Source organism: Aquila chrysaetos, chromosome 15 (genome assembly GCF_900496995.4).
Source record: "Aquila chrysaetos chrysaetos chromosome 15, bAquChr1.4, whole genome shotgun sequence".
In the NCBI taxonomy this organism is placed as follows: Eukaryota; Metazoa; Chordata; class Aves; order Accipitriformes; family Accipitridae; genus Aquila; species Aquila chrysaetos.
The window spans coordinates 7,833,921-7,861,259 of record NC_044018.1 but is presented as its reverse complement, the minus strand read 5'-3'; the positions used below and the strand labels follow the sequence as shown (position 1 = coordinate 7,861,259).

Sequence of the window (27,339 nt, the reverse complement as noted above, 5' to 3'; positions counted from 1 at the left end):
CTATATACCTGCTTTATTTCCCCATACTCCAGAGTGGAGGAATACAACCCAACGCTCCCTTTTTTACCCTCACAGCGTGCAACCAAACAAGATGAATGAATAATAAGGAATATTTCAGCTTGCTGCTGCTAGAGACAAACAAATAACTGCCCTGGGATAAAGACGAAGAAGAAAGGGAACTCAGAAAGAAATGCAAAGCACCAAGTCATTGTGAATTCTGTAGGGCCAGTATATTTTATATTTTACATCTGAGTTATGTCTGAAGGCGTAATTCAAACTACCATATCTAGCAGGGCAGATTATTCAAGCCTTCAGACAGCTGTAACCATTTCCATCACCACAGTAAAAGCAAGTCTTAACAAACGTGTAATATGCAGATACCTTTATGGGAACTGCAGTAAAACTCTAAAAATCTGAAGGGTTACTTTATTTTTAATCTTTCTCTATATTTTAAAACTAACAAGCTTGATGTCAGAATCCTACTTTTAAAATTAACAAATCCTCATCTCAGCTAAACTAGTGCATCACTGAATAAGAAATTGAAATTAATATCTGTACTATTATATGGACTTTAACACACACAAGGAGTGAAAAAATGAACTATATTATTTCAAGGTGCCTTTTGAAAATGTACTAATGAACAAACTCGTTTAAGAAGTAGCTTAGTTTCAGTTTATGATTTTAGATCTACGGTGTCCCTTCATCATTTCTTATTAAATAAAGTCTATTTCCTCTCTTAACACCACAAATGTGCTGAATTCATAATCAGTAACTAAACTTACCAAATAGTAGCCAGCTGAGTCTGTGAAAGGTTTGACTGCAGAAGGGCATTCCTTGCTTGAAATCCTTAGTGAAAAAGATTTTAATAAAAATAAATACTTTGAACAAAGACACACATGTAGCAAAAAAATAGGTCATGAACTGGGGCATGTTTATTTTTAATATTATCTAATCCATTTTCATCAGTGGCTGACAGTGGCTTTACTTCTCAGCTTAACAACAGGCATTACAACCTGAACACAACAAAGATGTAAGTATTCTTGTGTACTTTTTTTCACTTGGAGCACCTAACAGAAAAACTGACATGAAAAATGGATATTTATGGTAATCCCCACAGTTGTTATGAAAGCACAGCTGACTGTCTACCTAAAGCTTGAGCTAGCATGCTGGAAAGCTGCCAGCTTTCCTTTGATAGCACAGAACTGTATACCTTTCCAGGCAGGTCAATGAAACCTTCAGCCCAAAATCAACTGAAGAAGATAAAAAGCATTGAGTCCCTTTCTTGAAAGGGAGAACTAGCCTCCCTTTTTGTAGGCTAGGAAACTGAGGCAGAGGCTTGGCAAGTGCTTATTGAAAATGGGAAACATAGTCAGCTACAGACATACATACTGACTTTACATCTACTAACTGTTTGACCAGCACTCTACTCGCTGCATTACAGTGAGTAATCCAGTTTTATAAGAACTTTCATAAAACTCTTATTAACTTTGTGTGAAGTCTTTCGAAACCACCATAATGCCATGGCACAGCACAAATGTCACTGAAAGTCAACAAGGAATGACTCCCTTAAATTACTTTTGAAAAATTCCCATCAATGGCTGCAGTGTCTTTCCTGAATTGTTTTCTTTGAAAAGATAAAGCCCAAATATCTAAGCAATTACGAATACATATACATAGCAGTACATGGCACAAAAATGGTCGTGAGATGTCCCCCAGTTTACAAGTCATAAGAAAGAGTTTCAGTCCAAAGAGTTACGTTTAGAGAATGACTGCTGACTTGATGGAGCTAACTTCCCCAGCCTTATGGTTCTCAGGCTCTTCTAGTTAGATCCCACTACTGCCACTCTTCTTCCCCTCGACTGCTGCTGTAGCTTCCCCAGTCTACCTGGGGAGACTGCTGCCTCCTCAGGCCCCTCCAGGTCTAACACAGAGCCCAAGCCAATAAACTGATAGCTATTTCCATTTCTCAGCTGACTGGAACCAGTAGTCGAAACTCACTCTCTCCTGCATAGGTCTGAATGTCAACAATTTCATCTTTTATTTCATATGGAAGTCAAATCCCAAACTGGGATTCCACCCCTCAGCCTGCAACATTCCAGAGGCAGAAAACACTGCTGGTTTTCCCCCGCCATAGCAAATGCCACACTCACCTGATAAATAGCCACTCATACTTTTATCAAGACTGTTAAATTTCTGTCTGTATTTTAATCTGGAGGCCTGAGGAACTGCCCAGTCTGAGGATGCAATCTTTGGTGAATTACCAGCTAGTGAAGCACTAGAGGAAGAATTTGAACTGTAATACAATGAGAGAGAGAGAGAGAGAGAGAACTCAAAGTTACTTGGCTTAATAATAAACAGGCATTGGAACAGAAGATATGTAATATCTTCCGGTAACATGAAACAACTTCCACAAAGTTTTTCCTCTGCTAACTTGCTACAAATATTTTCATCACTAATATGGAATTTTACTGTGAAAGTAAGGACACGTATCTAAAAGGAAACTCTTGAATTCAAGATCCTGTTCTCTTGGTATCACAGACACTTAGACCACATAATTCATCGGTCCACCACTGCAACGCCATACTATTGGAAACCATAGAAAAAGATCTCAACTTTCCAAGAATGTTTACAAGGGCTGTGAAGCATTAGGCGATGTCTAAGTAACTTTAAGAGGTATGTAAATGAATAACCATGAGCATATAAATTTATCTGAAAAATTCACAACTAAAATCAGCTTCTAAAGCTGCTAAAGCCATTATATTCCACTTCTACCTATTCTTTTTATTAGTGACAATGACAGGCTGAATGGAGTTTTTCCCACTCATTCAGTTTCTGCAGAATAGCACTTGATGGAGCGTTTAGTTACACCTATAAAACTTCCACCTGCAACTCCCAGCATTTTCATAGTGTCCCATCTTTGAAGATCAGACAAAACCAGGTGCATCCAGCCTGCCTTGTTTAAGGTAATCCCCTACTCTGCCAAGTAAAAAACTATTTGCAGTGTTATCCACGGCAATAAAGTAAAGAATGCTGATATAAACAAAGCCTTTGGGGCATGATGCTGGATAGACATCCTTTGCATGGAATTAGGTAACATGATGGTGAAAATGCTGTCAACAGTAACACTGAAGAAGAGCTACTTTGCAACACTACAACACCAGCAAAAGAAAGCTTTCTAATTAAAAGAGAAGAAAAAAAACATAAGATGATTACAGGCACACACGATGCCTACAATCATCTTATTGAACATCTGCTAGTATCAGGTGTCTGTCTGTATGAGGAGCCCAAAGTTAGACACGCGTTCATTCTAGACGCCTTGTATCAGCAGCAAAGAGGTACAGGTACTTCTGAGTCACCTTCTGGAACTGAGCTGGGGCTGTGATGCTCTCTGGATTGTCATTTGGGAGGCTGTTCCCTGGATGCCCAATTGATAGATAAGCCTAGTCCCTCACTTTGTCTATGGCAAATCTCTAAAATCAGTGAAACACAGCAGCTGATTACAAGGATTGATAATCTTCTATTATTCATAAATCAAATTCAAACATAAATATTTATAACAAATACTGTCCTTACATGCCTGCTAATTACATGGTGCCCTCTATAATGAATGAGCACATCAATCCATAAACACTGCTTTTAAAACCACTTGGTAAGTTTCACTTCTACTTCCTAATGAGGTACTTTCCCTTCTTTTTGGCACCACTTTCTCTCATTTGAACTCCTCACCTACTTCGGATAGTTTTGTCAGATTTACTGAAAATATTATTTATTGTGCATATCAAAACAATCTGTTTACAGACTTGGTAGGTCATATTAGATGGACTAATTTTTAATGAATATACTTTGAAAATAGAAATGCTCTATAAGTTTTGGAAGGTATACTACTTAAGTTTAAGATATAACCATTTTAAACTTAACTTTCATACCTGCTAGATCCTAAATCGATTAGTGACTGTGCCTTCTGTATACTAGTACCACCAAACCCTCCTGCCATGGGACCTAAAGAACCAGTATGAGGCAGCGCTGAAACAAACAAACAAACAAAAAAACAAAACCAAAAACTGTAAAGCAACTGGGTATAACGTAATGCTTTCTAATAAACACTCAAGGCTTTGAGAGAAGTAAGAAAAGCTAATCAGTGCCTTGTTGTTAAGATTAACTAGTTAGAACTGATTTGACAAATGTGAACTTTGGAAAAAATATAGTTTTGGGTTTTTTTTAACTTGCATGCAAGAATTAGCATTCCTGTCTGGAATTAGCCAGAGAAAATAGGATTCACAATTCTGAAAGCAAGTACTGGACTGTACTATACTTACTTGAAGAGAAAGGTATGGACAAAGGCTGCAGAAGGCTGGATGTTCCATTTGGCAACGAGGAGGTACTGACAGAAGGCACCAGGGGAGCAGAGATAACCAAAGGAGGAATGGAAGTCATGGAGGTCAGAGACATGGGAGCTAATGGTGTGACCGTAGACATAGACGTTGGCATGGACAGATTTGGCATACTACCCATTCCTAGAGCAAAATCCAACAATTCATTATTTAATATTGCAGAGGCTCCAGCAAGAAATTGGGTCCATTATGCTAGGGAGAAAATACATAAAGCAACCTGTGTCCAGAGATACAATGAGTTAAAATAGATGCTTGTGTATAATTTTTACTTTTTCTCTGAAGTTTAGACAAGACAGCTCACAGAAGAAAATATACTGAAGAACATGAACTAAAAAAAAAAAAAAATCCTTACAAGCAATTCATTCTCAAGGTAGATTTAGCTAGTATTTCACCAAAGAATAAGATCTAGTTTTCTATAATTGCAGTTATAACTAGTTCTTCAAGAAGCCTTTCCACGTCTGGCCCCTGAGACAGAATTACAATGCAACTCAAAAGTTGTGACAATCCTCTACAGGGAGAAGCTGATACTGTTTCTGAATCAAGTCTCTTGCAAGTGTCAGCCTTGGAAGAATCCATACAGGTGAAAAGTCCATACTTTGGGACCCATGCCTAGCAAATGGTTTCTTTAAGGCAGTTGCCTGAAGCAAATAAGGGCACTTGAATTACTGGCTGAATCTCGTGGAAGACAACAGCATGCAGATGAGATGATGGAAGGTTAATAGGAAGTAATTGTATGCCAACCATAGCTATCTATAAATGCATACACTTGTATGCAAACACACAAGATTTAGCAATGGGCAGACATTTTAAATCGTGTATGTAATTAATATATGCATGTATTTAATTTCAGCATAGAATTATGCACTAATTTTGTAATGCAGCTGAAGTCATTACATATATTTTGTTCCACAAAACAACAAAACAGCAACAGGCATGCACTGAATCCCAAAACACCATCAGAAAGGAAAAAAAAGTTAAAATAATTCTATTCAATTGATCGTATAACCAAAATAGACAACCTGATTAATTTTGAAAAAATATTTAAAATAAGTGTTCTACCAAAACTTTGACCTTTACTAAGTTTAACTTTACAAACCCCAAGTACAAACAGGTGAATGAGTAGGAGGGAGACAAAAAAAGACCACCAGTACGAGATGACAGCCTGAAAGTCAGATGACAGATGTGAATGGCCTTCTTGCACCTCGTCAAAATTCAATAGAAGGTTTTCCTTTATTATTAAGTGTCTTCAAAGCATGAAATTATAAAAAATGTCAAGAAAGTGACTTTGTGAATTTCCTAAATCAGAATATCCTTGGGTCTTTTTCACTGATTCACTCAACTGTCATGGTCAGATTAATGCTTGTATTTGGCTGCAATTAACTGTGGTTTTTTACCTCCGAACACTAAGTAATTATATATTCATAAGTACCAAAGCGAGCTGACATTAGCGGCGAAAATACTGGAGTTTGTTTCATGACAGGAGGGAGAACCGCAGGCAAGTGCTGTCCTTGCAATTTCAGCTTGATGAGTTTCATGGCTATAGAGAACTCCTGCTGATCCATTTTTCCATCCTTGTTCAGGTCCGATAGTGTCCTTACAAACAAAATAAAATAAAATTAGAAAAGCCCACAAGGAAGAAATGCAAATTTAACTTTTTGACTTAACGAGAAGCTTTTCTATCAGATTTATTTACTGGTTTTGTACAAGAAAACAAGAAACTTATTGCAACCATTTGTAGATTTTCTACTTTTGACAACATTCAAACCCTCAGAAGTTGGAGAAGTTTGACTACCCCCTTGGTAGTCTTCTGCAGAGTTCAGTTTTAAAGTTGCTATATATTAAATACTTAACACCTGAGAAAGTAGGAAGACACTAGGAAAAGCAGTAGTCTCCTGCTCAGTGGATACACTTGTTGCCTCTGCTGCATGCCTCTGCTATGCTTTTTTCTATGCTACTAGCCAGACTAATTATTTTAAATTAATGTCTGGTAATGTAAGGAATTAATACAAGAATCTGAAAACGGGAGGATGCAGAAACCTGCTAAAGGCACTATATACCACTATGAAAACTCCATTAATTCACAGTGTTGTGGGTTTTTTAAGCCTGACAGCCACACTATCTTTATTTGGAAAAGTGTCAAAGGAACTCAAACACAACAGGAAATATATGCAACAGTGCATACATAAACAGACAAAATTTCTGGTCAGACAGAAAATATGAAATCTTACTGGTACTTAAACATGCGAGGACCAGGCACAGGAATGTAAATATAATTAGGAGAAAAAAAAAAAATCAGACTTAATATTAAGCTACATTTTCAATTTCATTCTGTTACTATTCAGTATAAAACTCCAAGGCCCAACACAAAAATTTCTTTACAGCTCTTTTCTAGGCACTTTAAGTGTCTGAAGAAGAAATTAACTTTGCAGTTAGTTAGTTTCTCTAATATTCTTTCACAAGTGAGTTCTTAATTATTATGAGCCTCCACTTTGTGTCTTTTAGCACATGTACATCTTGATAACAACCAAGTACCCCAAAATGAACAGTATTCTAGTGAAGACCGAGGAGTTACAAAGAAAAAAATGTCTGTTTCAAGTGTCGCAATCATCACATATATGCTGCAAAGAACAGCACTTCTTCCAGTTCCTGTATTACAGCATTGGTTGGTATCTTACAGTGTATTACAACTGTGTTATAACATTTTCTGTGGCTTTAGATTTTTTTTTTCCCATCTTCTACTTTCAGTGTATTTTCCACTCCCAGTTTAGTAGCATACAATTTTTCCCACACTTAATCTTATTGCCATTTTTTAGTGGTTACTAGTATTTCAAACATCATTCAATTTGGTATCTCCTGCAATTCATTAACCCATTATTTACCTCTTTTTCCATATTATTATTTAAAGTGTTATTTTTTACCTCTTTTTCCATATTATTATTTAAAATATAAAGACAAGGCTTAACAATTATCTTTGTGGCAATCCAACAGGCACTTCCCTCTATGAAAGCCTTGCAATTTATCATCAGTTTTTGTTTCAAGCACTTACTATAGTTTAAAAAGGCTGTGTTCAATATCATCCAATTTGAATTAACATCATAAGAAAGATTTTAAAAGATACTGCTTTTTAATTAATTGTTGGTACACATATGGGCTCAATCCTTCCTCTAAATTTAAGAAAATTAAAACAATGATTCAGACAACACTCGTACTTTGACTGCTGAAAGCCTGTTTGAGACAACACAACATACCAAAGGTAGTATTTGAATGCTATGTATCTCCTATCTTAAAAAAAGAAAAAAAAAGTAAATAATACCTTACCATATTTCAGCAAGGATTGAAGCTGGTAGACCTGATTGCAAAAAAAAGGTACGTGCTTGATCACCTATGATAAACAAGAAAGACAGACAGACTTTTACACTAGAGGATAGTTTTTCAGAAGACCTCAGCACTCTCTTATGGGACCAGATTTTCAAAAGGAACCAGCACGCTAGATGCCAAGCTTTCCAGTTTCGTACCACCTAACTCCTTCCCTGGTGACTGCAATCATCAGATACCCATGTATTCTGTAATCCTGAATCCCTGCTCTGAGAAGTGATTTCAAATAGCTATAAAAAGCTTTAACAGGTCACAAATAACAGCTGCCAACAGTTTAATAGATGCAAGATTTAAAGAAGTAAAAATGACTGAAAATTTAGACCTGACCCAATTACTTTTACAGGAAAGGATGTGCATGCTATTTCTTTCCTTCTCCTTCATTCAATCTAACTTTAGCCAGTACTGCCTCTCTAGAAAAACTGGAAAAATTTCATGTCCTAACTAATATCCCGTTCCGTCAGAGAACATCCGCTATTTCAGTATTTTGGGAAGGGAATGGGAACTGTTGTGCAATCCCATATCAAGTTCCACATCAACTGGTACTGACTGTGCTGTTAAACAAACTTGTAATAAAACACAGATAGTGGTGTTGATGCTTACCTGTGAGTGAATTACAGATGCTTAAAGCTAAGACTTCAAGTTATTCTTTCAGCTTTCTTCCTTTATATTCATACGCAGCCTTTCATTTCAAGCACTTGCCAAATAAATAATGAAGTCTACAGACGTACGTGCAGGTAAGAGCCCAGATGTGGCCTAAAGGTAGTCAAGTCCCTGGGACTGCATACTTTTCAGCTGGTGGTAAAGTAAACACCAGCCTCCCAGAGCTGTTTGGCCAAAGCACGAGTTACCTGTCACTTAGCCAGAAGATGTGTGTGTTCCAAACAGACAACTTCCCCACTCTTTCCTCAGCCTTTTTTGGACCAAAATGAGGAAAAGCGGGGGCAGTGTCACCAGATAGGTAGTTAGGAGGGTAGGAGAGATTGGGGCTGGTCTTTAGTGCCCACCTGCACACAAAGAATGGGGCATTCTTAAATTAAGTCATCTTTGCCAGTGAAATCGAGCCTTTTCTTGATGTCACAAGCAGATTCTTAAATTTAAAAACTGCAAATTCTGAGGTGCGCAGCAACATGACCCAATTGTTTCAGAGGAGAAGCAGCTGAACGCAACTGGAACTGACAGCAGGCCATTCCAAAATGCCATTAGCCTATCCAGAACTTGCTGAAGGCCCAAGGGGTAATAAATTTCAAGCGGTCATTAACAAGGACAAGCTGTCAGCATCTCTCTCCCTGCCTCCTCCCCGAAACAAAGATATCTAACAGCACAGTATTCTCTAACACTGTTCAGACAGAGGAGAGCCACTTCTGGTGTCTCTGGCGTCACTTGCCACAATAGCTACTGTTAAGTGCTCCTTGGCAGCCTCCCAACTAAGCACAGATTTCGCCTGATACTCTTTGGTTTTTGAAACTAGACAGAATGACAGCACATAACCACTAGCTGCGGAAGTGACAGGGTTAATAAAAGAGCGTTCCTGTGCCAGACTTTAGCCCAAAGCTTGTAGAAGTTTAATAATAACACATGGCTGTTTGCCCAAAGAGTATGGTTATTAGTCACACAACAAAGGGCGAGAAATAGGATGCAGTTTTCAAACTGTTTTACAAGGACGCTTATGTGCACACAGAAGTTAACATGTAATGCAGAATCTCAGACCGACCTGTAATGTAGCCTCCTGTGGGTTTAAGGCTATCAAACTGCTTGTCATGCTTGGCCCGCTCTTCAGAGGTGATGGCCCATATGTTTGGACCTCCTAAAAAAAAAAAAAAAAACCCAAACAAAACACCGAATAAAACACGTCACTTGCAAAATAAAAGCTTGGCTTCTCAAGAGACAAAGTCAGATCTAGACACACCCAGCTCCTACCAGTTTGGCAAGGACGTTACGAAACACAAACCTGCTTCCCAGATGTGCAAGCGCTAGCTGAGACAATTCCTCAGCTCGATTGCTTTACACTGGGCTTTCAAACAAGGTCTGCCGTCCTTCAAAGCCGGTGCAAAGCAGTTTCCCGTCGCTGCTGACTGTGTGCAGCCCAGGCAGGACGCACGCTGCTCACCATACCCTGTGTGAACCAAATACTCCTCTGCTTCACCGATAAACAAATGGCGTTCAACGCCACTTAAAGGTTCTCATACAGAGGGCTAACACCGTACCGCTGCGAAAAAGACTCATGCTTCACCTTGCCAATACTCTAAAAAAAATAATTGGGACTGCTAACAAAAATATGTTGGTTTTGTCTGACAAAACAGTAACATTCCAGGTTGTTTTGTTTTTTTTAAACAGCATACAATTTCAATTTCCTGTTTTTCAATGCTTTTAAAAAAAAAAAAAGTATAAAATATTATAGCCTCAAAGTAACAAAGAGAAATTGCAGGTAATAATCATATTTACAGAGCTGTGCTGATATACCAGGTAGAAACAGAGTGACTTTCAGAAAAACTCCTACCTGCTCTCTAAAGGTTGGGGTGTGCATCCTTTGCAGGAAAAGCCGTTTGCCAGAAATAATTGGGTTTGGGTTTGTTTTTTAAGTAGGAAGAAGTTTTAGTTGGGAAGTTCTTGACAAATATCTAATTTTTCAAATCAATGAATGCAAGAATTAGCCAAAATTCTGAATGGAAACCCCCAAAACAGCATGAAAAAGTTATTACTTAAAAAAACCTGACCTTTGAAAATACATTCTATTGAGCATTACTACTTCCAAAGAACTGTTAAATCTGTTCTTCAGGTATTTGTATTGCTCACTAGAAGACAGTCAAGTGAATAATAATCCTTCAAATAAGATATTAACAAGTTGCTTTAAAAACCACAGCACTTTTAAAGAAAGTTACTATAAAATGCTTCCTCTTTTCCTACATAAACTTAGTTTCAAAGCTTTGAATCTACAAAAATTCAACAGGTTTTTTTTCAGTTTTTCAGAGAATAATAACAAAGCAAAGGGACTGCAAACTGATGTACATGCCAATATAGACACGTTAGTGATGTTAATCATCTCTCATCTGTGTTTATCCATATATGCAAACACATTTTCCAAAAAGACTTAATGTCTCCTCTTAAGAAGCTCCTGTTAAGACTGTCATTCTCCTCACATGTGTACAAATTTAATTCTTCACCCATGCTGCTTAATAGGGAAATACAAATAGTTAAAAAAACTAAACTGAAACAAAACAGAAACTCACTGGGGATATGTATGACAGAAAGAGTGGGGGGGCATTGGGATACAACCTCTATGCACCTGAATTTGGAGTTCTGCTTCCCTCTTTTAAGGATATACCAATTTTTTTTTTTAGAGTGGCCTCAATGAAAGGGTCTTCTTGCAGGCTGCATGCAAAACTGCACTTCAAGAACCCTCCCCCTTCTTTCTTCTGATTAAATTAGTCTAAATAAATCTAGATTATATACTGATAATAAATCTAAATAGATCTAAATCAGATCTAAATCTAGTAATTGATGGGCAGTGTGAGCATTGCTGTAATACACAAATGAGGACAACTTACATCCAGTGGCAAAAATTAACAGCGGCACTTAAATCTTTTTAAAATGATAATTTTAAGATATGAATGGGAAGTGCATAATGTGGTTAATGCTTATAGAAATTATGTGGACAAAATAAAGAAGTCCTCCTAAAGCTGTCAGCAGCAACTTCATTTATGGAAAATAAAATATTAGCAACATCACATTTTCCTTATATAAAATACCGCATTTTGATCATCTTTTGAAGCAGGTAGCTACAACACTCCTCAGCTTTTTATAATCAATGACAAAGATTAAGACCCCCACAATATATTCACATGTCAGTGGCTGCAAAGTGCTAAAAATACAGTAACAACTCCTTGGCCGGAGTTACCGCCACCACCATAGTTTCTCTAAAGAATTCAATTTACATTGTAGGGGAACTTCTGTTTAAACATACAGTGAAATGCACAATTTGCTATTTATACGTCACAAAGTAAGCAAGAAAATGGCAATCAATCTTGAAACTCTTCTAGTACATTTCAGCAAAACATGTCTTTAAATACAATCTGGTAAATTATGTTTCCTCTTCAACTATGAAATTCCAAGTTCTACATGGCATTGTCTCAAATGTGTTAAAATTCTGCAGTTCAACGAATCACCAGATTCACACCGGTAGCTGTATGATGGTTAACATCTCATTCAAGAAGTGTTTCAAGATCAGCATTCACCCTTCATTCTCATTTTTGCCTTCATAAACACTCCCCAAGAATCTCACTATTTTTTGCACACTAAATATTTTGCGCACTTTTGCTCAAAGGACTGTGATTGCTGTTAGCATGGTTTATTCGTTCCCAAACTAAACATGCAAAAGCATTTTTTCAGCAACCATCTCCATGACAGGTTTCTTGCAAGTATAAATTTCATTTAAGAAAGATATCTTTGGCTACAACCCACATTATTATAGCAACAAGTGCTTCTAGCATAGTCCTAGCAAGTCAGTGCAAGCAGCTACTGTCACAGCAAAGTAATAACTATGAACACACATGTCATCAAAGTACATAGTGTGAATGTTTCAGGAGAATTAATATATATCCTGAAAAGACCAACCTGCTAATAATTTATTTTCAAAGGTAAGAAGAATTTTGGATTTTCCCTATCCCTGAGGACAGAGACTGAAAATCTTTTTTTCTGGTGACAAATTCCATAAAGATATGCTCTCCACTGGGTTTTTTATAGGCATGGAAGAAAATAATGTAGTAAGTCTTTAAATCCAAAGCAGACCTCCTCCCTCATAATTTGACTGTTTTACTTAGAAGTAAATATATAAAAATATACATTCTTTGTAAATATAAATTCAAAGAAAACATATTCAGTTCAGACAATTTTAGCCACATCTCTCTCAACACCTATCAACATTCAGTAATACCTTGAAATTTAAGATGTTTAAAAGGAGATATCACAGCATCTTTTAATTTAGAAAGTTGAATGAAAACGTGTATTAAATTCCAACCAGAAATGGTTGGGGGGAGGGGCAGGGGAAGCAAAGTGGTATCCAAAGTCTTTCCAAAGCTGTGATTCCTTACAAGCCAAGCCAAGAAAGTAATGTGGGCTTTTTTTAGCAGGAATTAGGATCTAGAGAACAATGTACCTTCAAGTCAGCACAGCTCTCCCAGTCTGACAGTGAGATTTTTTGTGCTTGTCTATAACTGAACAAAGTCCCAGAAAACTAAATTTTAACCTAACATCACTTAAGAGAGAGTGTCTGCCATTTTCAGCCTGAACTATAACAGGTCATTATTTTATGAATACAGGTTAATAACCATTGGACAATGAAATAATTTGTTTAGAAGGAAAAAAAAAAAAATGTAAAGACCTCAATACTTATAATAGGGATCCACAGTGTGGGCATTCAAGCCCCATCCAGCATTTCTTATTTAAAGGATTCACTGTTTTTTCCAACTCCTACCCCAATATGCAACAGAAACAAAATAAAGAGCATAGCACAAGAGGAGAGTTTAAAGCATTGCAAGCGCTTATTTTTAGCTTAACCAGGTGCTCATGTCTCTTTTGATGTTACCATTTGGTGATACAAATAAGAAAAGAAAATCTATGTACAGAAAGTGTCATTTAAATTAAGATTCCTCAAAATACCAAGCATAAATACCACATTGGTCTATCTGAAATTAACACTTTGAACAATGGGGATCACAAGGTCTTGGCAATTCCACAAAGCACGTCATGAAACCATTCTTCAAAGTAATTGCCATGATTACTTATAGTACAACCGAGACCATCACAATAAAGACTTACCACAGACAAAATTAGTTTGAAACTCAGTTCTCCTGTGCAATCACCATAAAAACATGCTACAATCCTCACAAATAATGTGGCTGCTTCCCAAAGCTACCACCAGTGGTAAAACTGGCCACTCAGCATTACTGCTGAGAAAAATTACACTGCCTGGTTTACAAACAACCAAGTTTTGGGCATGCTGAACTGTGACAAAGGGAAGACTACTCCTTTTCTTGGAAGGACAAAGCTGCAGGAAGGGTCAAACAGAAACATCTGCCATCCAAGACATATCACCTAAACTTATCTAGCTTAGCTCAATATTTTTTTGCACTAATGCCTTCAATCCCAGGGCTGAGAAACGTCTTGCCCATAAGCCAGATGCAGCTAAAGGGAACAATTAATTTTGCCCAGAGACATCATTGTTCTTCTTCCTTCCTCACAGCCCCAGCCCTTACTCATGGCAAGACATACGCAAATCACAAAACCAAACTGCAGGCATCTCCTCTTCACAAACACCTCTGATCACAGGATGGAGCAACAGGCATGCATCTCCTTGATAGAGCCGTGGTGAACCTTTGGCTCTCCAGAGATTCTCAGCTGGCACCAAGTAGCAGTGAACTACAATACTTTTACAAATCAGTTCAGCATCAGAAATCAAAATACAGTTGCCACTACATGCTCTCATGACAGGCTTTGCTGCAGCCAATGAATAGCACATTACTACTTTTCTGACTTAGCCTAAATTTCCTGGAAATTTTCTAGAGAGAAATAATTTTTTCCCAACTGTAGATGGTACGATTTTGGAGGGGAAGAAAAAAAGAACAGTCTCTCTGACATGAAGATATCTCATAAAATAATTATTCTTCAAAAGAGGTTACTTTGCAATCTCACAACTTCATACATGAAGCAAGACCCACCTGGATGAAGCTAACACTGTATTTGACTACACTGCATTTTTAGGAATCAAAACTCAAGAAATGCTGAACCTGGGAGACTTTCCCGACAAAGATTTTCCCCAGAATAGAGTAACTATTGCCTTCACTTGCTTTTTCTGTTTATGAAAAAAAAGAACATATTTCTATATTAGTAACACTTTTGGAACACAGATGTCAAACTATCTTTCTTTTCTAGAGAAGGTTGGTACTTTCAGAGAAGACTCTGGATAAACATCAGGACTAGGAAGTGTTCTTGAGATCCAACGTGGGAAACCTGCACTCAAGGTCCAGAAGCGTCTCAGTGGATTCCTTATACCAGATCAGAAAACCAACAGAGGCAGCTCCTTTACCTGCCCACTCCACAGCTCTACAACACGTTCAAGAGTTCAAAGTAGCATGTGGATTCTACCCACATAGAAAGTCCGTACGGAATGACAAAGACCCACGCAAACAACCCGGTGCTAAACATCATTTTAATGTACCTTCAAGACTTCTCTAAAGATGACAAAGTACATACCAACTTCACCTTCATGTAACAGGTATTAACATGTAATTCAATGTGGTAGCACTCACAATTTTATAGTGTTGGAAACAAGTGACTACGCTGGGGATTAAACAACTTTTTCTGTTCCTTTAAACTCATTCTAAATAAAAAATATCTTTCTACGAGAGAGTATGAGGGTCTGCTTATGGCAGGATCACAGCATTTAGTAGGACAGCTCCAGAAATGTCTTTACAACACTGCATCAGACAGATAATCTTCTGAAGAAAATAAAGGACTTGCTTTGATGGGCTGCCAACATCAGAAACGGAAACACTGTTCTTTTCTTAAAACAGTAAGCTGCCATTGAAAAAGAGGGGAGAAAAGAAAGTGCAATCCTAGAAGAAAAGTAAATAGACTTGAAAATGCTCTGTAAAGACCTCTGCCACTGGTTAGTAATACTTGTAGGCAAAAGGTAGTTGTACCAAGAGCACTGCTATTAGTGAAGAGGATAAAGGCAACTTCTTACTTGTGGAAAATTGTAAGACATTTCTCACATTCTCCAAAGAACTGTGTGTGTTTTTCACTGATAGGCGTTGCTTGTTTTTCTCTAATAAAAACTATGCTCCTACGACCTACAAAGCTAATTAACTCCACAGAGATAATAAACCTAAATTGAAAGAGCATTCCTTGTACACATAAGTCACGAGGATGAGTGATTATACCACTACCTTTTTAACCATCAAAAAAACTAGTATTAAGCTTCATAATGACGCTAAATAAATATTTATCCCCATGTTTAAAGACAGGGAAATTTCAATACAGACATGCAGCAGCATGCCTCAAGCTGTACAACATGGGGTGTTCCTTAATGCAACCAGCAATTACATTACTGTCTCCCATTAGGAGCCTTGAGAGAGTTGTTTGGTATAAGACATGTTGGGATAAATCTAATAATCCCAGTCTTTCTCTGTCTGTGTTTCTAGATAAGTTCACCACAGAATTATTTATTAGATTTAATGCTCCCAACTGAGATGTTGAATCACACTTCTAATTTTTCCCTCAGTGGTGAGTAAATACTCCAGGAGTCTGAAAATATACAGAACATTTTACCATTAGTCTGGATTTCTAGATTCCTTATCAGTGTTATTGCTATTTTCAGTATTTGCTTCCCTCCCTTGTTGTTGATTCTTTATATATAAAACATAGGAGAAAATGCTGACCGATGATAAGCATTTATTCTTATTTAGGTGTGCAAATGTGTTACTGTGGCTTTGGGTCCATCCCAAAGTACCACCTTGCTCTTCCTTCAGGAACGCACCTCCTATTCCCAGCTCCCATGTTCTTGGGCCACAGCAGGAGCCACATGCAACCTCCTTTCACAACACATACATTACTCCCGCTGCTACTTGTCCTACCAGAAATGCTTCACAGAGGCTCTCAGCATATTAAGCAACACTGCAGCAACTGCCAGAGGAAAAGGATATGTCTATGCTTAACAACATTTTCGGCAGCTTCTTTATACACAGTTAAAAGGAAACACCTGTAGCTAAAGCATGTTAAAAAAGGGGAAACATGTTTCTTCTTCAATTTTGTATTTTCACTAACATTACAAGAATTGTGCCCATTGAAGCCAAGAGAATTTTTGAAGATTTTCAAGTGTCTCTGATGTGCTATCCAAAAATAAGTTATCTGCAGACAAGCTGTTAAATAGAGTCAGACAAGTGCAGAGGTACACAGATTTGGCCAAGAAATGCTTGCTTAATTGAAGAGCATGCCTACAGAAATATGGACATATTTCTGCAGCAGCAGACATATTGTATTTTAGGGTACAGTTCATATTGTCTACATTATGTACAGGATTTCTAGATATTTTGGTGTACTGGGAATCCTCAGGTTCAGCAGTTCACTAAAATCAACTATTGGGCTCGTTTAAACTAACCACCAGCTCCTACAAACCAGAAGCAGCACTCCATATGATGCAGTATTTTGCCTGACAATATGGTCACTGGCATCCCCCCATTTGGACACACAAAATCTATCTGTAAAGGAAGAACATTAAAATTTCTGTGCCATGCAATGATCTCAATGTAGAAACATAATCCTTGCTTTTAGAATGAGTATAATGCCTAAAACAATTTAGAGATACCTAATAGTCTAGTCCATGCTAACATTAAAGATCCACTTGTTTTCTGAATTTTACAGCACAAATTGACGATTCCAAAGCACTTAAACTATCAGTTTATAATAACAGGATAGTATTTCTATACTTTATAAAAATCACAGAATCATTTAGCTCATTATGGCTATCCATTTCCAGCAGTTCCCATTTAATTAAATTTTTGCCAAGCTTCACTGAAACATAAAGCAACACATCAAGCAAAATACTAAAAAAAAAAAAAAAAAAGAAAACACAGTAATTTACAGCAATTTTACTTGAAGATGTGCAAACAAAATAATCTCTTTTTAAAGTTCTGTTAGAGCTCCACTAATGTAAAAAGCGCATTAGGAAAAGTGTATAAACATGACAGTACTCTCAACTGCATATTAGCATGCTACCTTTTACACTAGTTTTCTGTACAATTTGTGACAACTCATTCAGTAGTATTTTCTGAAGTTTTAATGAAACAAGTTTTCTACTCATCAAAAAGTGCAATTACTGTAACCTACGCTGTTGGTAAACTCATACTTTAGTCTTAAAAACTAATTTAATTTTTCCTTTTCTTACAGGAAAAAGTTGGCACACGGACTTGGCTTAACCTAAGCCTTCCCCATATCTACATTCAATAGTAACAATAAATATAAAAGTATTTTCTGCCTAATTCTGGAAAAACAATGCCTTTGAAATCACCTGTAGTTACTGAGTTACTAACACTGATGCAGCATATGAAACAAGCCCATTCTTCTACCCAATGACATAGCCACGTCTTTGCCCAGAATCATAGAATCGTTTAGGATGGAAAAGCCCTTTAAGATCATCAAGTCCAACCGTTAACCTAGCACTGCCAAGGCCACCACTAAACCATGGCCCTAAGCACCACATCTACATGTCTTTTAAACACCTCCAGGGATGGTGACTCCACCACTTCCCCGGGCAGCCTTTTCCAATGCTTGACAACCCTTTCAGTACAACCCTTTCAGTGAAGGCATTTTTCCTAACAACCAATCTAAACCTCCCCGGCGCAACTTGGGGCCACCTCCTCTATCCTATCCACCTCCTCCTATTGCTTGTTACTTGGGAGAAGGGACCGACCCCCACCTGGCTACAACCTCCTTTCAGGCAGTTGTAGAGAGCGATCAGGTCTCCCCTCAGCCTCCTTTTCTCCAGGCTGAACATCCCCAGTTCCCCCAGCTGGTCCTCATAGACTTGTGCTCCAGGCCCCTCACCAGCTTCGTTGCCCTTCTCTGGACACGCTCCAGCACCTCCATGTCTTTCCTGTAGTGAGGGGCCCAAAACCGAACACAGCACTCGAGGTGCGGTCTCACCAGTGCCGAGTACAGGGGGACGATGACTTCCCTAGTCCTGCAATTAATACTTTCAGATTAATTTTAGATGCAGAAAAAAAGAGAGAAGAAAAAAGTCACACCAACAAGAATCTTTCCAGTGGAAGGCATGAAAAGTTCAAAGTAAGCAATATTATCAAGGCATAAAGTAAGCATACTTTGCCAAATTCTCCCCTACCAGCTGCAAGACCTGCCTCCATTTGTTGTTAAGGTAAGCATACTTCCAGCTGACAGACTCCATAGCCTTCCTTCCCAGCATGACACAGAAGATGGAAGATACGCTTACCCTTCGGTTTAGGACAAGTCAGAAGCTTTTCTGAGTAAACTCCTGTCAACGTGCATAGCATCGAAGTCTTCAGTGAGGAAAATGAAAGTTTCTAGTCACCATGTTTGAGGAAAAAGGCCACCAGAGCTTAGAATGAACTTTTCTAATTCTGAAAACATACTTTTTGTACTGCTATTGCTCACCAGCATTCACAAAAAACCCACTAGAACTTAACTAAAAATTTACAAAAGGATAATTTGTTTAATTATTGTCTAGCAAATCTCTGTGGAGTGTGGCAAAACTAATAAGATTCAGGTGAGTTTCCATCTGTGGCAGCTAGTAAATCTTTCCACACTGGCAGAAATGCAGGCAATAAAAATACCAGGCAAAAGGATGCAAAATGAACCTTGAAATTAGGTGGAGTAAAGGAAATGATTCTCCTACAAAAACATACCCTGACATAAAATCAGAACAGAACTCTGTTCAAGGAATATTAGACCCTTTATAGTAATTTTTGTAGTTCTCATCATTATCTGGCCATTAGAGTAAAAATGGCATCTCTGGGTTCTCAGACTTGAGGAGGAAGTCTGGGACCAGGAGGAAGGCTGATGGGCTATATTTTACAATGGAAAATTGGGATACAGACTTGAAAGGAAAGAGGAAAAGAGAAGAACCACCAAATTAAAAAAAAAAAATTTACACAGGAAGGGTGGGAGAGAAGGAAAATAAAGAGGCATTTCACAAATGATCTGTGGAATAAAATTAAATTAGGAGATAATTTAGGAAACAAAACAGTAACAACCCTGCCAGCACAGACCAAATATTCACCTAGCTAAGCTCCTGGCACAGAATGACAGGCTGAGGCAAGCACGTAGTGGTACTTCCCCAGGATGTCTTCTCAGCTCGTAGTGGCGCTCCTGAACCAGAGGTGGTACCTCATCAACAGAAGGAAAATCCACCCATCTCTAATCACTTAAGGAATCCAAGTACCCTTTTGGCATTCACAGCTTCCTACGGCTTTCACTGTTTATTTGACACTGTGCAAAGTGCTCTGTTTGGTATCTGCCAGTGGTATTTTCATTCGATACTGGTTAATTCTTGTGTTATCAGAAATTAATTACTATTCCCTTGCCTACAAAATGACGAATGACCTTGAGAAGGTGACATCTACTATACCGACCATCCCCACCGTTTCTTTTCCAAGCTGAAATGTCCTAGTCAATGTAATTATTCCTCATATGGAAGCTGTTCTGTATCTTTGATCATTCTTGTTACCCTCCTCTTTGTAATTTCTAGTCCTGACAGAAGGGAAACATGTAGGAGAAGCTGGAAGAAAACACAAAGGTAACAAAAGCAAGAATAAGAGAGTTTGCTTAAACAGTACTCCTTATAATGGTAAATTACCAATTAGCAGAACCTGCCAACTATAACCAGTACATATACAATACTACTTTCCCAGTGCACTAGGGAGTTTGATTTTAAATATACTAAATTAAAAATTATCTAATGTTCATAAGACCTTTGGTATCAATTTATACCATAGTCCCTAATTCTGCCTCCACAGTGGCTCATAGGGCCACTTAGGGAATAGAATTAGGAACGGACTTCTTCCCTGGGTATTACAGTTTCTCAACTGTCAGAAATCAGCAATTCGGCAGACTTCTTGAGCCAAAAAAGCACCAAAAACCAAACAACAAAAAAAAAGCATTTAAAAGCCATGGCATAGATCTTTCCTCCCCAAGTTTTAATTCCCTGTACTTGGAACTTTTGGTTCCAAAGCATCTTGGAACAGTGAGTCCCAAAACTGGGTTGTTCATTACGTGAAACAAACCAACCAACCAACAAACCCATTTTCTTCTGTCTGCCTTAAGCTCAGTAATTTCACTAGGTATTGCTTTCCTTTTCAGTTACGAAAAAACAGTGACTATTCTTTCCCTTGTTAGCCTTTTCTATACTAATATGGCTTTACAGATTTCTATCATATCCTCAACTCAGCTGTCTCATCTCTAAACTAAACAGCTCTAATCCATTTAGTCTCCCTTAACACAGGAGCCACGTTCTCTCTTTGGCCATCTTTTTCCTTGGTATCCTTACTCTGTGTCTAATTCTAGGTCTTTCCATAGCCTCGAGTGTAACAGATCCTGGCAATAGCAGAGTGGATAATTTCCAGAAAGGTGAGCCTAGCAGATGTTGAGTTATTTTCAGGTTAGGTTAAAAAGTACTGTCCATGTATTTCTCAATCCAATCTGAATATAGAGAACATGAGAAATAAGACAAGCAATACTGCTGGCCTTCCAACCCACATCATCTATATCAGAAACAGTTTATACATTAACTCGCACCTGTATTTCCGCCCCCCCCTGCCCCAAGCTTGAAGACTTCTTGTGAAATACAGTGTTACAAAAGCACTATCATTTGTTGCACAGCAAATTTTACCTGTAGTTCTTAAGAAAATATAAGCGTACTCTTTTCCATACTGTTATGCAAGTATCAACACACACTATAACAAGTGCAGAGTTCTTCGATAATAATGAAACCATGACTTTCAGGAAATATGTGTTTCCTAAAGAAACAAAAACTGTACCGCAGAGATCACAGTTAAACACAAAACTAGGGTTATGAGAAGAAATGCAGGGGAAAATGTTGGTACATGCTTTAAAGTGTACCAACTATTATTAAAAAAATATATATATAACTTTTAAACAAATTCCCTCAATAAACAGCATTAAGACAGCTCTTGATATTCAGTTTCTTACCTGTTCTTGAGACTCGCACACAGAGAACTTCACATCCAACTAAACCACAGACGTTTTTAAGTTATTAAAATATCTTCTCTGAAGGTACCTGATAAGAATGCTAGTCCCATGAACACTGATATTCTTTCAGCTTTCCAGGGTTTCACCCCTTCTAGCTATCTCAATTATGATTTAAGGTTATTATTCCATTGTAGGAAAAACAACAGATGTCCTGAAGAACCGATGCAGTATATTGAAAAGCCTGAACATACAAGATTCCTAATTAAAGTAACACAGCATTATATAAATATATTTGACAGACCACAATGTCTAAAAATGTGTTTATTCTTGCCATTATAATTAGTGGGCTAAACCTGAACTCATTCTGCCAATACCAATTAATATCATCTATGGCCTGTTCAAAGTGGCCACAATGATCACAGATGACATGGAATTTAGTAGATGTTAAGATAGTACCACTTCACATGATGGCCATCAACCCTAAACTGCAACAACCACATGAAGTGGTTTATCAGAGTAGTACATTTCCCAGACTTTTGAGCTAAACCTTCAAGGAAATGAAAATTTTAACAGTCAAAGCCCTTTGAAGCTCAGCCATGGGATAGATTTATGTTTCTGAACCCCTTCACCTAAGCTTTCAGTCCTCTGGCTCCATTTTGGGGAAGTATTTGTAGATCTTCTTGTGTTGTTTTGTTTAGGTTTTTATACTCTTTGAAGAAAAACCATCAGGAAGTCTCACTGACATCCAAAACAAATAAAGCAGCTTGCATTACAGTATTATTATTACAGATAAAAACTGTCCTGGGTTCCCCACTCAGTGTAATGTTACCCTATAAAAGCTAACACATGACACTAACAAAATAAAATCTTAGCAAGACAAAGCAGCTATAGGCTTAAAGTAATTTAATGGACGAAGATCTAACACTAATCTTCACTAGGTTATGATCTAATTATTTTATTTAGTTCATTTTTTACATTTTAGGAGCATAGGATTGGAAGGGACTTCCAAGGCCACCATGTCCAGACTGCTGCTACTCCAAGAAACTCTTAATACATTAATTCCTTCCTAAAATGCGAGCTCTGCCATAAGGTGATCAGACTTTTTCCTTGACCATAGTCCAGAATGTCACTGCTGACAGAACTGTTCCCATTCCCAGACCAACTGCACCAACAGCTGATTCATCTCTATCTAACCTTGTGCTAACATTGTACTTAAAGTTATTTTCCCTCCTTAATGTTTATCTTCCTAATACAAAAAAATAAAGAGCAAATTTATTTACTGTAAAGTAAATACAATGAAATAAAAGTAAGCTTTTATTTTGGTAGGTTAACAAAGCCAATCTCTTTAGTCCTGCTCAACATTTAATTAATTTCTCCAGGATAACACTGAAGCCTAACTCTGCATCTCTTACACTTCCTGGGTTATCTTCCCTCCTAAGCAGATAACCCAAATTCTACCCTATATCCCACAAGATGTCTCACCAGTGCCTTATGCAATAGCACACAGTACTCCTTATTTCACCCACCACATTTTAGGATGCATTTCCTTTCCCTCAATCATGTAATTATTACATGATCATCTAATACATCCGGTTGTCCTCCTCCTTAGTCACAGCCAACTGCTAAGTTCCCAGCATACAGCAAAAATTTTTCTAGCCCATAATAGTATGACTAAAAAGCTATTTGAAGACAGCACAACAGAAATGTGATGAAACTTAACCAATGATGTGCAGTTCATACTGTATAATTCTGGCTGGAAAATGACCCCTAAGTTTGTGTCATCAAACAATTTAACCAGCATACATTTGCTTTTTACTGATGATGTTGACATAAATAATAACAACTAAGACTGGTCTCAAGATAAATATCAGTGAAGAATATCATTATTACAACATCCTAATTTAAAGTTTGCATTTTCTCTCCCTCTTAGTTATTTCTCTAACTAAGTCCAAACACGGATCTGTTAGACTTTGTCTACAAAATTCAGTTACTGAAGAAGGCATAAGGTGCAACCTTCCTTTGTTAAAACCTAGTTCCATTTATTCCCTTTAACATTTACCTCCATGTCCAATTATTTCTTCCTTCCAAGATTTCCTCTTACATGTTCCGTGTGAATCATATTATCCTCATAATTAAACATGAATAAGACGCTTCGTATTCCGCAATCCTATAGTGCTATTTCTGACTTGTTACGATTAAAGAAAACATATAATACGGCACACACAATTGGAAATCTAATTTTTTGCAGGGTGTGATAGTGGAAGATATACGCCCCTCTGACTTGAGCATATGAATTTTGCTCCATATCAGCTGACACCACTGTCCTCACTGAAAAGTGAGAGGAAGGATTAATTTATAAGTAAGGACACAGAAAAGTATTTGTCCTTGTCTTAGAATTTCTTTCCTTTTCCTTCTTTTAGATGGGAGAACAAGTTCTGATATTTTCTTTGCAAAGTCTAATTCAGCTTAGTACCTTTATCTACACTTGTTGATTTCCAAGTCTACAGTTTCCATATCTACAGTGCACACAAGGTTAAGAGTCAGATTGCATTCAAGTAGTTTTTAATTGGAACTGTGGTGACCAGGGCTCCTCCTAATTCAAACAAATTCAGACCACAGATCTTGAGACAGACTTTATTAATAGAGAAGATGGAACAGAACTTAGCATCAGTGAGTGTTTTACCCTTGACGTCAGTGGAACCAGGACCTCACTCAACCCTTTTATGTCTACCCTAGTCTCCAACACACCTAAGTGCAGGGACACAAAACTAAATTCTATTCACAGTAGCATAACATCCAGTTTGACTTATGAAGGTAGAGAAGCATGTGAAATGAGTTACGAGTATTACTTTTTGCACCTCATTTTATCAGAGGTATCTTCCTGCTGGACCACAAAAAATTATAATAAAAGGAAACAGGTGGTAGGAGGGAAGAGGAAGGACAAATAAAAACATAAACAAAAAAAAGCACAGCCCAAAAATTCCAATGGTACTTAAGGAAACAATGTGAAGGATACTGATCGGCAAATACTGCTTTCCTTGTTCCGGCTGGACCATCAAGATTAAATCTCCCCAAACCAAGATCCAGCATCAGCATGGATATTAAACCCTGAAAAAAATCTAGCCTACAGAAGAAGGGGAGTTAGGAGAACAGCAACATCTTGCAGCTGCTCTCCAGCTCTAAAGATGGCATACCATGGCAGTGAAGGCCACTTCTTCCTGCTCTGTGATAAAGGCAGCAATCACACAGACAAATTAAGTGGAACTACATTTTAACCTATTAAAGCCTTTATCCTTTTAACTGTTGTTTGTGGTTAGTATATTAACTCCTTCTTTAGAAATACAATCGTTGAAAGTATTTGTTATTTAGTGTAACTAAATGCCACTTCCAAAAGCTTTTGCAAGACTTAGGATGAATTCCTAAGAAAGCTTTGTCCAGATGGAGAACTGTACAGAGAATAAACTACCAGAAACTGGGTTTGTTTTATCATTTTCACAGAGATAGTGATCAATATTCAGACAGTTACAGGATAAAACTAAATCTTTAGTAGGGAATCCTTCATCTCGTTTGCGGACTGGGGAGATGGATATGCCTGGAGTGGCTCTTTGATAGAACCAGACTCCACAGAGATAAATGTCTGTTATCCATCTGGTGCTGTATGTATATTTTGTAATTGGCAGCCTTTCTACATAAGAAGAAACATGTTACTCAGCCTTGCCTGTTCATATAAAATGTCACCACAACCTTTACATTTTGCACAGGAGATAAATTTGTAAAAACTGGCAGGTCTGCCCCGAGTTCCAGAAAACCCAACATGTACTCTTTAAGTCCTGCTTTTCCTCTTTGAATTTCCAACCTGTTAGTAAGGCACCTACAAAGGTCACCTTGGACAGAACTGGAGAGTCAAAGGGAACTCCTTTCTGTTCACTGTGTCCTTTCATGACTTTAGAGAAGAAAGGTAAGCAGTCTAGCAAGATCATGTGCCCCTAGAGTACACACCAGCTCAGCAAACTGAAGTTTACATGTGGCCATATAATTAAAGAATATGCCAGTTCTCGGTATAACATGCAGTTCGGCCATCAGCCACACACTGAAGCTGGACAGACAATCTTGGGAACCTGCTCTGGTGGAGGTATATGCTGAGTAACAGCTCAAGGTGCCCTCAATGAAGTTGAGTCTCTCAGCCGGAACTCAAGCACACGACTCGGCTCCGCTTCCTTCCTGAGGTCCTGCGCAGACTTCCCTTTCTCTGCCTAGGTTCGTAAATAACGTGTTGTAGCATCTTCTACTTGTATTCGTTTGAGACTATGTGAGTATTGTGCTTTGTCATCTGAACCCTGCAGTTCTCAAATTCGTTGTCACCCTGTGTCATATAATCACACACTTGTACACCCATCTACTCCACGCTATCCACTCACTTTCCTGTAACACCGAATACCAAAAATAATCCTGAAACAGAAACTACTTCATGCCTTACACTACTAATGAACTAAAAGCTAAGTATATTGTACCTTGATAAGAATAAGAGGTTTTTTCCCCAGAAGAAAAACGCCATTTCCCCTAGTAAGATACAAAAGGAAAGGGTCAACACTCCGCTAATATAAAGGCGTGGCAGGCGGCCAGTGGCAATTAGGCTGCAGCAATTCCTAATGGTTTTAGTTGCCTCACATGTACCTCATTCTTCATCTCATGCTTGAAGTCACTACCAAGGTCTAACAACGTAATTAGAGGTTTCCACTGAGCAATGAGTGGTAAATGCAGGTGATCTACTTTGAATGCAAACAACAGCGGTAGTTAAGTAGCAGGGATGAAGCACAGGTTAGAGAAGAACAATTTCAACAGAAAAGGTTGGTCAGTATTTATCCAGAAATGACATTAAAACTACTCTTTTTTCCCACCTGACTTTTTTGAAATTGAATCACTTCTGATAAGAAATAGGACGGTAAAACTACACACAGTCATTCAAATATTCTGTGAGGAGCAATAGTTTAACTATTGCCTGGCATCTCTCTCACTATGTTTTTCAACACAGTAAAACTCTGCAAGGGGAAAGGCTGCACCTCATGGCACTGTTCCGTTTGAGAGTGGTGGACAGTACTGCCCAAGGGATTTCAGATCAAGGAAAGGATCGCTCTCCCAAACTAAGACTTCTGAGATCAAGTCATGTATGTGCTCAGTGTTGTCAATACACTGGCAATCCTCCAACAGAACCTAGGAGTAAAAAGCCAAACCCAAAATACACCAAATAGTTTATGCATAAAGCAACCATGGAGACAGCCAAGAACATAAATCTGTATCCTCCCTGAAGAGAGCTTCTGTTTGTTTTTTTTAAATTGAGCAGCAAAAAGCATGTGACAATTAAAAAAAAAAAATGCTTTTTCATTATGTCCAAGAAAGTGGAAAAAAAACCCAACTAATATTTAGGTTTTTCCCTATTATATACAATATATTGACTCCCTTTACTTCTCTTATTGTTAAGTCTGTGAAACAAAGTCTGGAACAAACTGCAGCTGACAGTATATAAAAAAAAAGGTGTTGATCACACTGATTATTTTTTCACAAAATATTTTATGCACGTATGAAACATATGCATAAACCAGAGGTTTAATCTGAAATCTGAATGTTGTTGTTCTGCAAAAAAACACTTCCGCTTACTCACCCAGTTTATTTCAGAAGTGATGATTTTCTAAATTAGTTAAATAAAGACCTCCCAGTCCTGCAGTAACCTTCACAGATAAATGAGATAAGATACTTCTTCTGATATCTATTTCCCTATTTTTATCAGGAGAAATACTCCCTATCTGGAATATTTGAAGTGCAAAGCATTGTTCCTATA

At 37.8% G+C, this 27,339-nt stretch overlaps 1 protein-coding gene across 6 annotated transcripts in view; it reads right to left on the bottom strand.

Annotated features, from left to right (window-relative positions):
• The window catches only part of ITSN2 (intersectin 2), an 86,035-nt gene that overhangs the window by 43,192 nt on the left and 15,504 nt on the right, over nucleotides 1–27,339 (bottom strand). For 5 of the 6 annotated variants that reach the window (XM_030037843.2, XM_030037847.2, XM_030037848.2 and 2 more), the window contains exons 3-9: nucleotides 9,478–9,570; nucleotides 7,710–7,773; nucleotides 5,821–5,984; nucleotides 4,317–4,514; nucleotides 3,927–4,023; nucleotides 2,151–2,293; nucleotides 783–846 (exon numbers count right to left, since the gene is read on the bottom strand). In XM_030037843.2, the coding sequence (XP_029893703.1) occupies nucleotides 783–846; nucleotides 2,151–2,293; nucleotides 3,927–4,023; nucleotides 4,317–4,514; nucleotides 5,821–5,984; nucleotides 7,710–7,773; nucleotides 9,478–9,570 (823 nt within the window). The remainder of the gene's footprint in view (nucleotides 1–782; nucleotides 847–2,150; nucleotides 2,294–3,926; nucleotides 4,024–4,316; nucleotides 4,515–5,820; nucleotides 5,985–7,709; nucleotides 7,774–9,477; nucleotides 9,571–27,339) is intronic. The other variant, XM_041128897.1, reaches the window with a different exon arrangement.